The sequence below is a fragment of the Eubalaena glacialis genome, chromosome 3 (assembly GCF_028564815.1).
Source record: "Eubalaena glacialis isolate mEubGla1 chromosome 3, mEubGla1.1.hap2.+ XY, whole genome shotgun sequence".
Taxonomy (NCBI): domain Eukaryota; kingdom Metazoa; phylum Chordata; class Mammalia; order Artiodactyla; family Balaenidae; genus Eubalaena; species Eubalaena glacialis.
The window spans coordinates 143,947,323-143,963,287 of NC_083718.1; the positions used below are offsets into that span (position 1 = coordinate 143,947,323).

A 15,965-nucleotide genomic window follows, 5' to 3' on the forward strand; every position below is an offset into this window, starting at 1 on the left:
TTCAATCTCTGAGAGCCTCTGATAGGGAATGGTTAGCCTGGGACCAGGTTTATAGAACTTCTAAGTTTCCCCTGGCATCAGACCTGTTTAAACATGCAATGAATATCTAGTGCTGGATCTCAATTTTAGATACACTGCATTGTTGCAGAAACAGATCAGTGATAACGAGAAAAATCCCCTTTTCTATGCACAGTGCTCCTTCAGAGGCATGATCTCATTGGCTTATCCCTAAATCCAGAGAGCAGAACTGGAATTATTCTGGTTTCATAAATGGGGAAACTGAGCTTCAAAACTGAATTTGAATTCTTCACACGTCCCTCTAAAGCCCTGGTTTCCTCTCTGACCTCACAAGAATCCTGTCACTTGACTTGTAGTACAGGAAGGCAGAGTCACCGAATGGCTGTCAACCAGTTTTGCAGCCCTCTTAGGTGGAATTCCCAACTCTGCTAATTACTGTTATGTGATATTGGATAAGTTACTTAGCTACATTATGCCTGTTTCCTCAACTGTAAGACAAGAATGATAATAGTAATTAAGAGTATCTTTCTCATGATTTTATTAGAAATATTGAAATAATAATATAGGTAAAGCACTTGGTCTTGCTATTATTGTTGTTGTTATTATTGACAAGGATGCTACAGTTGCCTAGTGGAAAATCCAGAGAAAGAGTTTTACTTATTTTCCACCCCCAAGGATTTGAAGAGGTTTTGAGAATTATGTCTTCAGTTTGGAAGACTGCCCGTGGATCAAATGCGATGCCTGAGATGATGGTGAAAATCGTTGGAAGTAAACACTTTTGATACCTTGTGGAGAAGCCAAAGATGTAAGTTTACTGTTTGAAAAGTACATGTTTTGCTTGGATGATAATGAAGTTTTTTTTTTAATCCAGAAATTTACATTTTAAAAATGCTGTCCATGGAAAATTAAGTCATTAAGATGCAACAGTAAAAGCAAAATAGTGTTGATAACTTCTATGCACAGTGTTTTCCTAAAGTTTTCATCTTTGTAATTCCCCATACTCCTTAATTACTTGGGCTGATTTTCCAAATAGATGGGAAATATAAGCATTGAGACATTTATAAATATTAATGGAGTATTGCTGCTTCTCCTCATCAGGTTTGTAATCTACGACATGTAGTAATTTTTGCGGGGTGGGGAGGGAGAGGGGAAGGTTGTTAATCAAATTGTTATGAATTAAAGGAGTGGGATTGGTAATGAGTCATAAATTGTAAGAGTTTCACTTACTTTTCTTCATAATCCATACTCCTCCAATAGGGGCTTCTCAGAACATAACTAAGAGGGCTTTCTTCCTCTAAACTCGTCACAGTCACACTTGAAGGGGGACACTCATATATCGCTAAAATTCTCTAGATGTTTGGCACAGAAAAGTATGACCAGTTCTTCCTTCCAGAGTTTTGGTGGTTTGCATAAGAAAAAGAAGATAAGAGCCCTGCCTTTCATCTAATAGACATTCCATAAATAGCAGCCAGTTAATAATGCCTCTCCCTCCTAAAATGATTTCCTTAGTTCTTTCCTCTATTTCAGAAACCCACAGACCAAAAAAATAGAGAAACAAAAAGATCTAACCTCATTGAACATAGGTTCAGAAAGCAGTGGACACCAAACCTGGCTATCATCAGAATCACCTGGAGAGTCCTTAAAAATAAAGATGTGGGGTTCAACCCAAGACCTATTAAATCAGAATCCCTGAAGATGAGGCCATGAGGACTACTGTTACGGAGTATAGGCTTTAGAAGGGCAAATGGACTTTACCTCCCCACCAATCAGTACGGTTGCCGCAAGAGATTCCAAAGTGAGTACTGTAATCAATTAGTAATGTCTGTCATGGCACAGGAAGTGAGCTTTGCAGCACGTGAGTCATACATTTGAGATCCCTACAGACCTGAGAGGTGTGAGTTTGAATCCTGGCTCTGTGCCTTCCTAGACTTTTGACATTGAGAAAGTGAATTAACATCTCTGGCCTCAGATTCTATCAAGTGGGGATAAAATCCATCTATCTAGTAGGGTTGTTGTGAGGATCAAATGAGAAAAAGTATGCAAAACATCTTTCCAGTGCCTAGAAGTATATTCAACGTGCTTAATAAATGGTTCTGCTATTATTATTGAGGCAAATCTTTCCATGGATACAAGACATTAAGTAAAAAATCAAATCTCTTTCTATGAAACACTTGGCATCCCTTTTATCTTCTATGCCAAGTTATCTCTGTTTTGTAGATGAAGAAACTAAGATACTGTGATAAGTGATTATTTCAAGATCTGCTGATCTTGACAAATCCAAGTCGTTGTCCAGAAAAGTAAATAAGATCAGTTGGAATGCCTTGCTCAATTCTCCTTCTACCTGGAAGACATTGCTCTTCTACTAATTTCCATTCCTCTTTGAGGTTGTTTGTTTAACCCCTTCATCCCCAACCCCTTCCTTTTTCAAGGGGTATCAGAGTCTAATACGTTCCTAATGGGGGTGGGAGGTAGGGGAAGCATCCTTGTCCTTTTAAAGTAGAGAAAAATTTCATCTGTCTTATAAGAAGGTACCTGTATTTATTTCTCTTTATTCTTTAAACTTTAGATTCAGGAAATAAGAGTACATTACATCAACTACATTAATTGGAAATAAAAGACACAGTTCTGTTTCTTCTATGACACAGACAATAAAACAATTGTTATTTTTTTAATATTAAGATAAGTTTTCTGTTTCTGTTTCTATGGACTTGATGTTACTGTTGCTGGAATGACATAGGACAGTTAACAAGCTTTCCTAAAATGTTCTTGTATGGTTCAAAAATAAATAACTCTCAAGAGGCTTCTTGTTGCTGAGTTAAAGACAGACCCACCACTACCATGCCTTTACATGTTCCAAAGTCTGACTCTAAAAAACATTTTAGTCATGCTACATCTACACCTTTCAGCCAGGGCCTCAAGAAGGTGTTTTCTTTGGGGTGAATCAGTTGAGCCCATAAGTAAAAAATGTACATAAGAAACATAAGTAAAAGCCAAAAGAGGAAGAAGTCTCTATAAGGAAAATCTGGATTAAAAAAAAATTACAAATTAATAATGGATGGAAAAATAGAACTATTCTCGTGTAACCACATTTAGTTCAGATTTCTTATAGGATGTGTGGAAAAGATGGATAGTATATCAGACAGAGAAGTGATCTTCAAGGTACAAATCAGTCTATTAGTTTGCTAGGGCTGCTGTATGAAAATGCCATAAACTGGGTAGCTTAGACCAACAGAAATGTATTGTCTCACAGTTCTGGAGACTAGTCAGCCGAAACCAAGGTGTCGGCAGAGCCCTGCTCCTTCTGAGGTGCCCAGGAAGGATCCTTCTGTTCCAGGTCTCTCTCCTTGCCTCTCCCTGTATATGTGTCTGTGTACAGATTTCCTCTTTTCATAAGGGCACCAGTCAGTTGGTTTATAACTCTACTACTCTAGCATGGCCTCATCTTAACTAATTACATCTGCAGTCACCCTATTTCCAAATAAGGTCACATTCTGAGATACTGGGGGTTAGGACTTCAACATATGAATTGGTGGGGGGGGACATATAACCCATAACAACCAGTCTCCCATTTTACAGATGAGGTGAGACAACTGAGGCCTCAGTGAACTTAAAGTCAGGCCACTTATTAAGAATTAAGACTGGAATAGCACTCCCTCCATCTTTTTTTAGCTTAGCCTGGACAGCTACTAACAGGAGATGAACGGAAAATACTCAATGCCTACTTAGAATACATATTTTTCACAAAAAAGATCAAAGTACAGGCTTAAAGAGTTAAGCAGGTGTCCCTCAGTTTGTGCCATCATTGTTTTCCTCATATATCCCTACACCAGCCTTCTAACCCTGCTCCCTGCCTCTAATCTCATTCTCTCATTCACTCTCTGAATCCTTGTTCCTCAAAGGGTAGTCTATGGACCATCAACATCAACCTCACCCGGGAGTTTGTTAGAAATGCAGACTCTCAGGCCCCTCTCCAGACATACTGAGTCAGAATCTGCACTGTTGTCAATTCCCAGGTGAGACCTATGCAACATTAGTGTTTGAGAAGCCCAATTCTCAAGTATAGCTAGCACCATCTTTTTAAAATGCAAATTTAATGGAGTGCCACCATCACCAACCTCAGATTTGCCTGCCTCCCTCCCCCTGTGGGCTCCCATAGCATTCGTAGGGATTATTGCACTCTGACAATTTCCTATGCATTTCTGTGTTCCCCCCATTTACCTGTAAATTCTATGTGCACAGCTGTACCCTCAGCACTGAGTGCAAAGTCTTGTACATATTGAAAGCCTAATAAATGAATTAGAGTACAATAGATGCCAGGAAAAGGAAAGATCTAGAAAGACAATTCTTAGTGCTTTAAATCCAAGTCTAAAGGCCCATGCTAAAATAGCATGAAGATATTACTATGGAACCCTGATGAGTCATCTGATAGCTGATCCAGAAGAACATACGCCAGTTGACTTGAGACAAATACCTCATTTTCTAAAAGGAGATAAAAGTTGGTAATGAAATCACAGAATTTGAGACTTGTGGACAATCCCTGGCAAAATTGCAGGCCAAAGAATTAAATATATTAGATGTGAGAACAAAACACAAAGGTGATGGTCACTAAGGGTTGGTGCATGTTGACTAAAAAACAGAGCATGCTAAACTGACCACATTCTCTTTATTGATGAGGTTATTGCAGTGCAGATGAAGGGAATCATAAAGCACAGTATTGGTTAATTTCAGTGAGTCATTAGGCACATTTTTCTCACAAAGCCTTGAAATAAGGCAGAGAATTCTGGACTGAATAGTATTAAGATAGGCGACATACCAACCTGGTAGTGACTGAACAATGGATGTAAACACAATGTGTTGGAGGTGGAGAGGTTGAGAGGATTTATGTGTGACCCTGTTCTTAGTCAACATTTTTTTAAATCCCCAACTGAAGGAAGATAGACAAATCACTTTAGTAAACAGGTAGGTAGTAGAATGCTGGGAAGACTTGGCAGGAAAATGAGCGAAAACCAGCAAGATAAAATCAAGAGAAATATATGTAAAGTATGTCTTTAGATAAGGGTACATGTAAGTGATTATATAGAATAAATGTTTGGGTTTTACTTGCTGTGAAGTAATAGAATACATACTGGTCTCTGGGAATTCCCTGGCAGTCCACTGGTTAGGACTCTGTGCCTTCACTGCCAAGGGCCCGGGTTCGATTCCTGGTTGGGGAACTAAGATCCCGAAAGCTGTGCGGTGCAGCCGAAAAATTTAAAAATGAAAAAATTTTTAAATTTAAAAAAAGAATACATACTGGTCTCTGCTCCCACCCAGTTCCTGGCATGGAGCTCCTAAAACTCTCACAATTTCCTAAGAGATAAGAGCACTAAGAGTATCATTTGTTCTACTATATAATCTTTGACCCTGGTTCCTGACACAAAGCTCCTAAAGCCCTAAGAATTTCCTGAGTGATAAGGTGTCTTTTGTTCTAATGAGGATACTCTTGGTGGGATCCTGGGTGGCTCCAGGATGGAGGTTGGTCACGAGAAAGACCAAGCCATTATTAAAAGCTTGGAACTTTCAGCCCCTGACACCACCCTATCCTCCTAGAGGGAAGCGAAGCTGGAGACTGAGTGAATGATTGATCATAACTACATGATGAAGCCTCCTAAAAATCCCAAAGGTATGGGGTTCAGAGAGCGTCTAGGCTGCTGAACACATCTATGTGCTGGGAGGGTGTTATGTCTGTAGAATGCATGGAAGTTCCATGCCCTTCCTCACATACTTTGCCCTGTGCATCTCTTCCATCTGGCTGTCCCTAAGTTGTATCCTTTTACAGTAAACCAGTCATCTAGCAAGTAAATGGTTTTCCTGAGCTCTGTGAGGCACTCTAACAAATTCATCAAACCTGAGGAGGGAATTGTGGGAATCCTAATTTATAGCCAGCCTGTCAGAAATATAGGTAACAACCTGGACTTGTGACTGATACCTGAAGGGGACAGGGCAGTCTTGTGTGACTGAGCCCTTAACCTGTGGCATCAGTGCTAACTCCAGGTAGATAGTGTCAGAACGGAATTGAAATGTAGGACCCTCAGCTGATGTCAAAGAACTGCTTGGAGTGGGGAAAACCCACACATATTTGATGACCAGTAGTGTGTGGTAGTAGTAGAGAGTAGAGCCGAGGATAAAATGGAGGGTTTTCCCCTGTACACTTGTGTTTAAGCTCAGCATGAGCCAAAGGTGTCCAGATAGACGAATGGGGGGTGGGGCAGGAGGCAGGCATCATACTCAGAACTAGACCTGTCACCTGGAAGTACTATGCTTCATCCTGGATGCCACATTTTAGGAGGGATCCTGGCACACTAAAGGTGCAAGCACTAACGGAGTGGCATTATGGAAGCTCCAGGGTGTGACATGTGGCCTAGGGGAACATTTATAGAATCTGGGAATTGAGTTGTTAAATAAAAGAGGAATTGGGTCCCTTTCAAGAAACCCCTGTGAGTAGAGATGCTTCTGGTGAATAAAGTTGGACTCTATAGTTCCTTCCCATGCCAAGAATCAATAACCCAAATCATTTTATTCCAGTTACATTGCTATTGGTATAGGATTGATAAGCACAGGGGAAGCTGACTCCGAGTTTTTATGGGAAAGAATAGCAAATATTTGTAATAATGTACATTGATGTTTAGAGCCAATAAATATAAAATTCTTTATTTTTCCACATGACTCTCATGGAGCCCATATTCTGTCATTTTTTTAATCCCTCAAAGCCCTTTGCATTAATACAATATTTTTGAGTTTCTTGAACTCTTTTAAAGTGTTAATGTTAACAGTTTTAGAAATTAATGCATATATGGAATTGACATCCTTTCAGTTAACAAACATTAATTGAATACTTGCTGAGTGTCAAGCCTTAGGGACAGAGCAGGTTACCTAAAATTCTAGTGATGGGAGACATACAACAAATAGGTAAACAATGACCATTCGAGTGAGGATAGTGCAATGAGGAAAAATAGAGGAGGGTCGTAAGGGTATATGGAATCACAAGGGATGTTCCCAGAAGGCCTCTCTAAGCAAATGGCATTTAACTGAGACTGTGTAAAGATGAGTCAGAACTACCCAATGAGACTTATCCATGGTTAGCTAGCAGTGAGCTGGTTAAGACTAGCCCAACTCTATCCCAGTGGGTGTGGCTCACCAGGTTCCGACTTTCCATAAAACTAGTAGTTTCTTCTTCCCTCTCCTGCCCCAGAAGAAGAGGCTGCAACTTCCCACAGACCCCAAGTTCTCCAGATATTGGACATTTGGCTTTCCCCAACAACTGCTACAAATAGCACCTAAGTTGAGCATCTGGAATCTAAGCAGATTTTTTTGGTACTAGGTCACCTTATGCCTGCTTTTTACAAAGTGCCAAAGTGTCACTTCCCAGTAGCACAGCACCCAGAGATCAAGGCAGCTGCGTAGCTGCTGATTTTCCACCCATGAGATTCAGTCTGTACCAAGCGACACCACAGGTGTTCATCACCATCCCCGTGCCTCCACAGTTCTACACAGAGAGTAAACTATGCATATAGCTGAGGAAAGAGCATTCTGGGCAGAGGGAACAGCCAATAGGAAGCCTCTTGGTGTGCTTAAGGAGGAGCAAGGAAGCTAGAGTTGGTGGAGCTAGTGAACAAGGGGAGGGGCGTAGGAAATGAGATCAGGGAGGCCCTCGGGGCTCAGATCATGGGCCATGTGGTCCCTGGTAGGAACTCTGGATTTGTTCTATGTAGAATGGGAAGACACTGGAAAATTGAGAGCAGTGGAGGACACAATCGAATTTATGCTTTCTAAAGGATGGTTCTGGCTGCTGAGTGGAGGATAAACTGGAAGAGGCATGAGTAAAATGAGAGAGACCATTTAGGGAGTCATTATGGTAATCCAGGCAGGAGATGGTAGCAGCAATCAATTATAGTCCCTACATAAAGCCTGGATAAACTTTGTGATTTAAAAATTCAAATACCTACTTATTCTTTTTTTTTTAAAGAAATAACTAATTGTAATACTTTATCTTTGTTTATTGTATTTCTTGCTATATAATCTACATATCACCTTACTATCCATGAACTCAATCTCTCCCTAAAACAGAACGATATCAGAGCACAAACAATTGTTTATGTTTTCACAAGTTCAAAGAAATGAAGTAATATGCTAAAAATCATACTTCTCCTATGCCCTTTCCACTGTTTTTTTTTTTTTTATTAACCTCCTACAATAGGTTTTAAGTTATTATTATTATTCTAGACACTGTGAGAAGTAAAAAGGAGCATGAGATACTGTTTGGGACATATGCCTCCAGCCCAAGACATAAGCGTAGAGCTTTAAATTAGAGTATAGGGCTTTATGTGAGTAAATGTCAAATCAATGGTGTAAAAAATAGGTGGCCATTGATCTTAAATCTTGAGACTGTGAGGCAAAAGTTGTTACTTTACCATTTGAAATCCTACACTTCCAAAAATATAATAAATAGTAAAAGGCAAAAACAAAACACTATTTACAACATATATGACAGGAAAAAATTAATCCTCTTAATGTATAAAGAGCACTTACAAATCAATAGGAAAAAGATGATCAGCCCAGTTTCAAAAACTGGCAAAAGATCTAGACAGGCAATTCACAAAAGAAGAAATAAAAATGAACACTAGATATATATGTATGGTTGGGGGAGTGGGGTGGGGAATTAACCTGAGTGGTAATGAAAGAAGTTTAAACAACAGTGAGATATTATTTTCTACCAATCAAATTGGAAATGTTTTTATGATGGAAATACCCAGGTTGACAAGGGTTTAGGAAAAAGAGTACTCATATGCTATTGGTTTTTAGGTATACTTATAAAAAGCCTTAAAAGTGTATGTGCTTTGGCATCAAATCACCACCTATGAATCAATTCTGTGGAAATAATTATGGGTGGATGTAATGGTTTGGTTTCAAAAATGTACACAAGCATATACAAGTCTGGGTCCAGTAGGAAACAGATTACATAACTCAAATTAGGATGATTCAAGGAGGATTTGTTTACAAGAGTAAAAGAATTGCAAGATATAGTACAGGAATCATGGGCTAGCAGCTGCAAGGTCTGCAGAGATAGGAAAAGGGGAATGTTATTGAGGTGGAAGCATTCTGTAACTCAGGCCACCTGGAGAAAAGTAGTGACCTTTGGGCAAAAGACACAAGTAGCTTGAGGCACTCTTGCAGGGAGAACCAATCTCCTGCCAGGGCCAGAATCAGAAGACATGGGAGCGGACCAGCTGATCAGTCCACAAAGGTCAGCTTCTCAGAGTGGATAAGGACGGAAGGAAGTTGGAGAAAAGGAAAATGTCCAGCAGAGAAGCAATATTTAAACTAGTAAAAATTTGAGAACAGTAAATGTTCCCAAATAATAGAGGACTAGTTAAATAAACTCTTGTATATCTATACAATGAAATACTATCTAGACACTTTAAATGTTCTTGTGGATACATAAACATTGATGCATAAGGTATCCACATTATATTGTCAACTGGAAAAATTTTTAAAGATCACAGAACTGTATAATCCTAGTTTGGTTTAAGAGCAAAACAAAACATAAGTTCTTGTATACGTACAGGGAAACTTTCTATAAAGAGATAACATAATACCTTGCCACATATAGTTTAACCACTTATAATTTTGAGAAAGCACAGATTTATTTTTATGCAGTACACTTTTTTTAGGACTTTATTTTTTACAGCAGTTTTAAGTTCACAGCAAAATTGAAAGGAAGGTATAGAGACATCCCATATACCTCCTGCCTCCACACATGCGTAGTTTTCCCCATTATCAACATCCCTCACCAGAGTGGTGCATTGGTTATAATTGATGAACCTACACTGACACATAATAATCACAGAAAGTCCATGGTTTACCTTAAAGTTCACTCTTGGTGTTGTACATTCTATGGGTTTGGACAAATGTATAATGACATGCATTCATATCATTATAGTATCATACAGAGTATTATTGCCCTAAAAATCCTGTGCTCTGCCTATTCATTCCTCCCCTCCTTTCCTATAGTACACTTTTCAAATCCATGGTCTCTTTACATACCACTGATTTAGTTCAATCTAATTAAACAAAACCCCTATAGCAATCATTATTGTTCCCATAGACCCTGCGGATGTATCCAGAACATGTTACAGAGAGAGAACTGTAGGAGCCGTTCGAGAATCTCAGAGCATGGATGGAAAACCTGGCTCAGAGCTGTGCCTTAAAGCATGGAGATAATTGGTGAAGAGGCCAGGCAGTTGCACAATCATCTTGCTTAGAAACAGGGGAGAATGCAAGTGCAAAGAACATTCAATTTCAAGCCTATAGTTGAAATTGTTGGCTCAAAGATTTAAAAACAGCACAGTCTGCACAGCTCCTGGGTATAATTCACCTGAGGACACTTTGATACAACAATGTTTGGGTTTTTTTTTTTTTTCTGTAAAATTAAGGAATGTGATTCCAAAGAATTGTGCTTTATCAGAGCAGATTTTAAATATGAATTAATCTGTTTGTTTTTTTTTAAAGTGGGTGATTTCTATAACTTGTATTTACTATTATTAGTAAATAACAAGGTGGTGGGAGAGATTACATGAACTCTGTCTTTTTATCTGTTTAAATAGATTTTCCTCAGTTCCTATGAACTGTGAAATGTTGATCCTTCGAACTTTAGTTTTACCTATCAACAAAGAAAGTTTGCGGATGCAAAGGAAAGAGCACCCCTTCTGTACCTGGGTGATGAGAAAGGTGTTGATAAAGGAGATAGCACTTTAACTTAGGACTAAAATAAAATTACCATTTGTCACGGGCTGACTGGGAACCCAGGCTCGGTGCTAAATATTTTATACATCTTATCTTGATAAGTATTATTTTTCTAATCTCACAGATGAGAAACTGAAAATTAGAGATGTGAAATAACTTATCAAAATCACACAAGTTATGTTTGGGGTTAGGACTCAAAACCAGGTCTCTTGAACATATAGCTCACATCCTTAGCCACTGCCTGAAATTATTTGTACATTTTGCACAAATATGGAAAAGACCTTCCTTTTTCATTGTCTATGCCATTGTTTCTCAAACTTCAGTGTACATAGGAATCATCTGAGGTGTTTGATAAGAATATAAATTTTCTTGTCCTGCTTTCAGAAATTCTGATTTAATAAGTTCAGAGTGACCCAAGTTTCTATCTTATTATCCAGCACCCTGCACAATTCTGACCCGCCTCAGGTGGTCTGAAGTTCAATCACTGTCTTTTTCTCCAAGAACAATCCCTTCATTCTATCTGGAATATTTTCCCACCTCTTACTTTCTCTTTCAACTGCTATCTTATAAATCAATTCCTTCATGGAGTCATTTCCACTCCTCTTAAGCAGATTTGGTTTGACAACCCTCTGTGATTCTATATCTCTTTTTTACATACTCTATTTTTTCAATTATCACATTGTATTACAATTTTCTGTTTAAATGTCTGCTTTTCCCACTTGACTGTGAGATCTTTGAAGACAACACAACCTGAAGACAGTGAGTGGATTGGATGCTCACTGCAACCCTGACTAAGAAGGTAATAATGCATAGCTAAAAAACAAGTAAAATAGAAGAAAACATCCATGGTGTAAATATGCCTAATGCTGTAGAATTGGATTTACGTGTAAAAAGAAGGTTTCAGAAGAGTAGGTATGTTGGGATATCATCTTCTGTGAGTTAATTTATCTGAAGAAAATGAAAACACTAATTTGAAAAGATATGTGCATCCCAATGTTCATAGCAGCATTATTTACAGTAACCAAGATATGGAAGCAACCTAAGTGTTCATCAACAGATGAATGGATAAAGAACATTATATATGCAATGGAATATTACTTAGCCATAAAAAAGAATGAAATTTTGCCATTTATGACAACACGGATGGACCTGGATGCTTAGTGAAATAAGTCAGACGGAGAAAAACAAATACTGTATGTTTTCACTTATATGTGGAAGCTAAAGAATAAAACAAATGAATATAACAAGACAGAAAGGGACTCACAGTTACAGAGAACAGACGGGTGGTTGCCAGAGGGGAGAGGGGTTGGGGGAGGAGCAAATGGGTGAAGGGGACTAAGAGGTACAAACAACTAGGTATAAAACATGTATAAAATGTACAGCACAGGGAATATAGCCAACATTTTATAATAACTTTATATGGAGTAAAATCTATAATGATAGTGAATTACTGTGCTGTACACCAGAAACTAATATAACATTGTGAGTCAACTATACTTCAATTAAAAAAGAAAAGAAAAGGGGTGGGGGGAGTAAATCATACCAAAGAACAATTGGGATTGAACTGGTTACTAATTTTGCAGCCAAAATGGCCCCAATTTGAGAAACTATTCTTATTCTGTAAAGTAGTATAGTGCAAAATGCCATGAAAAATACACTTTGGTTATTTTCATTGTTGTCAGAATGTGGCTCAATGCTATGAAGAGAGTTGTGGGATACTTTGGAAATAACTTTGAGAATGTTATGAATCCCTTGTCCCTGGGAAGGTACAAACCAAAGCTGAAGGATGGCCACTTGGGTGTTCTGAGAGGGACTTTATAAGCCTAGGTTGGAAGATGGACTAGGTACTTCTATATACATTATTTTTTATTAACATTTTAAAAGAGAATCAAAATCCTGTTGTTTAACAGTAGCCAGTTTGTTTATTACGAGTATGAAGTTGAGGAGAAATGTGGAGGAAGGAGTACACGCTTTGGAGCCATACAGACCTGGGTCTGAGCCCTAGATCTCTACTTATTATCAGTTTATCAATGAGCAATTTACTTAATCTCTCTGACGATTTGTTTTCTCATCTGTACAATGATGATCATAATACCTACTTTTCAGGATTATTAGAATAACATGAAATAATTTATGTGAACTTATACACAGTGGCTGACACATAGAAATAAGCATTTAGGACGTTAGCTAGCATAATTACAATGACGAAGAAATAATTTGGGCATGGGTTTGGGAATTGATGTACTTTAAAAATCTTTCTGAAGACTAAACATCAATGATAATAGTATATGGATGATGGGCTTCCCTGGTGGTGCAGTGGTTGAGAGTCTGCCTGCCAATGCAGGGGACACGGGTTCGAGCCCTGGTCTGGGAGGATCCCACATGCCGTGGAGCGGCAGGGCCTGTGAGCCACAACTACTGAGCCTGCACGTCTGGAGCCCGTGCTCCGCAACGAGAGGCCACGATAGTGAGAGGCCTGCGCACCGCGATGAAGAGTGGCCCCCGCTTGCCACAGCTGGAGAAGGCCCCAACACAGAAACGAAGACCCAACACAGCCAAAAATAAATACAAAAAATAAATTAAAAAAAAAAAAAAGACTTAAAGAAGAAATACATGGCGAATATCTTTAAAAAAAAAAAATAGTATATGGATGGCTCCAGGGAGTAAAAAAAAAAAAAAAAAAGAAGAGGAAAAAACCCTCACATTTCATCACAACAGCATTTGCTATGTTAGCACAGGCTTTACGTTTCAGCTTCCCCATGGAGTTTGGTGAGATTTTCAGCTGCAGTCCCCTCCCCAGTCTCACTTTATTTTTTATTTTGTTGTTGTCTTTTTAAAAGAGAAAAGTCTGGTTGTGCTGATTATCTGTTATTACTTCCAAACAAGAACATGCTTTCATTTACTGAAATTAGATCCCCATTCACTGTGTTGGCACACTCCGGGCTGTCTTCTCCAGAGGGTTTGAGGCCTATTAGATGGTACGCAGTTGGAAATTGGCAGCACTGAGTCTCTGCCAAGGCTGGCAGACCTTTAAGATGGCATCTGGTGACCTTTTTGCTGAGCCCCCTGGGTCCTCCATTTGCGAGTTGATGTTCTCAGGAGGGGTGTAATCCAAATCAAATGTGAGATCTGGTGAGATGGAGTTGCATGGGAGGTGGGGCCAGTGTGGGATCTGTACATTGCTTTGGGCGGAGGATGCTACTAGACACCCTTGCAATGTTTCTTTCTAATCCTGAGACTCTGAGCTCTACAAAAGGGTGGTACTAAATGGCTGATTTGCAGGAAGAGCCTAGTGTGAGAAAGGGAACAATTGGACAGTTTTCTCCTCATTTATTTATCATCCAGCATTACTGTCATCCTTCCTAATTGCCATAGTTCCCAGATGACACTAAACCCTTCACAGCATCCCTGAGAGCAGCAGCTGAGGTTAGCAGTACATATGAGGAAGCTAGCTGTGTCTTGCTTCCAAGACAGTATTGATGACATTTTTTTCCTTCCTTTGAAATGGCAAATTTCTATTTTCAATACTGCAGGTAGATAGCACACAAGCCTAGAAGAAAGAACTGTGGGTTTGTGAACAACATAACAACAAACGCGTGTTGACAAATTGTGCTAATAGCAGACACATGCCATTTCTCAGCTAGAGAGTCTTTCTCATAATTTTAAAGTGCTATGTATGTTGTTTGTTTAAAAAAAAAGAAAAACAGCTTTTACTTTGAACAGAGTTAACAGGTTATTTTTGATTTTACATCTACTGTGGCTGTTTTAACAGACAAGCAGTTACATTTCACATTTCTCAGGCAATTCTGTCCTGAGACTGCCCACAAAAGGATTTTGAAGGTGATTAAAGCAAAGATGATTCATCCCCCTTGCCTTCATCCGGAAGAGTTAACTGTCTGCCGCATGACCATTTTTGCTTTTTAATCCTGCACTTCCTGCATGCCTCATACTCTAATTTCTGTTCCTCACATATTCCCTAACTTCCATGGATCCTTTCCTGACTCAGAACAATCAAGGTGCAATCAAGAAGACTTAGACCCTGTGGATGTATCTATGTAGAATTGGACAAATCGCGTGAACTGTAGGAACCTTAATTTCTTCATCCTAAAATGAAAATAATACGAGGACCTACCTGTAGGGTTGATCTAAAGATTAAATAAAGGAATGTTTGTAAATGGCTATAATGTGGCTGTCATGTAGCTAAATACTCAGTAATACTATTATTTTTGCAACCATTGCAAACCATAGTTACTTATCTTTCTTAGGAACTTCAAATAGCACTGATTCTTTGTAACATTCACTTGACATTTATTTATATACCAATTAGGTAGATTTCATATTATTTATGTAAATTTTATGCCAATTTCTTTTAATACTTTATAGAAATATACCTATGTAATACATAAAAGTGCACATGTTATAAGTATACCACTCACTGAATTTTCACAAACCTGATTTACCCTTGCAACAGACATCCAGATCCAGAAATAGAATGGTACCAAAATCCTAGAAGGCCCCCTGATGTTCCCTTCTGGACTTTATACCTCCCCCCAAAGATAACCACTATCCTGACTTCTAGAAGCAAGTTTATACCAGTTGTTAACCTTATTATTTCTGTTATTTTTGGACAGCGAAATGAAATGAAATTTCTTGAGGTCAGGGACCGTATGTTAATGTCTTCTCTCATTGCAAGAACTATGTGTTATATATACACTCTTCTTCTAGCATTCCCATCTTGCTGTATTGCCATTTGATTGCACCTGTCTGGCAAAGCCCCAGCCCTGGACGAGCCCCGCTGTCTGCCTTCCTTGCATCTCCACGAGAACTACTGGGCGTGTGCCCTCTCCAACTGGTGCTGCAAAATCCGTGGTCTCCAACCTTCAGTGACTGCTCAGTTGTGCCCAGCCAACCTTCCTTATTTTTCTGATCAGCTATCTTCCACTCTTTATAGAAGCTATGTCAGGCCGTATGTCCTTAATTCAGACTTCGTACCCCAGCATTTCCTTTCTTGAGACCCAACAGGTAACCATACCTTGTATGTCAAAGAGAAAATTCAAGCTGTCAGCAATTTGGTCAGTCTCCTGTCACCAAACGTTAAAATTTGCCTACATCCTCACCCATCTTCCTACTTCCCCACCCTGAAGTTTCATTTCTATCTCTGTTCT

General features: G+C 39.0%; 1 protein-coding gene across 1 annotated transcript in view; it reads left to right on the forward strand.

The window, feature by feature from the left end:
• Window positions 1-716: 716 nt before the first annotated feature.
• The window catches only part of C3H1orf87 (chromosome 3 C1orf87 homolog), a 100,638-nt gene continuing 85,389 nt past the window's right edge, over window positions 717-15,965 (forward strand). The window contains 1 exon segment of the mRNA XM_061186502.1: window positions 717-823. Within this exon segment, the coding sequence (XP_061042485.1) occupies window positions 717-823 (107 nt within the window).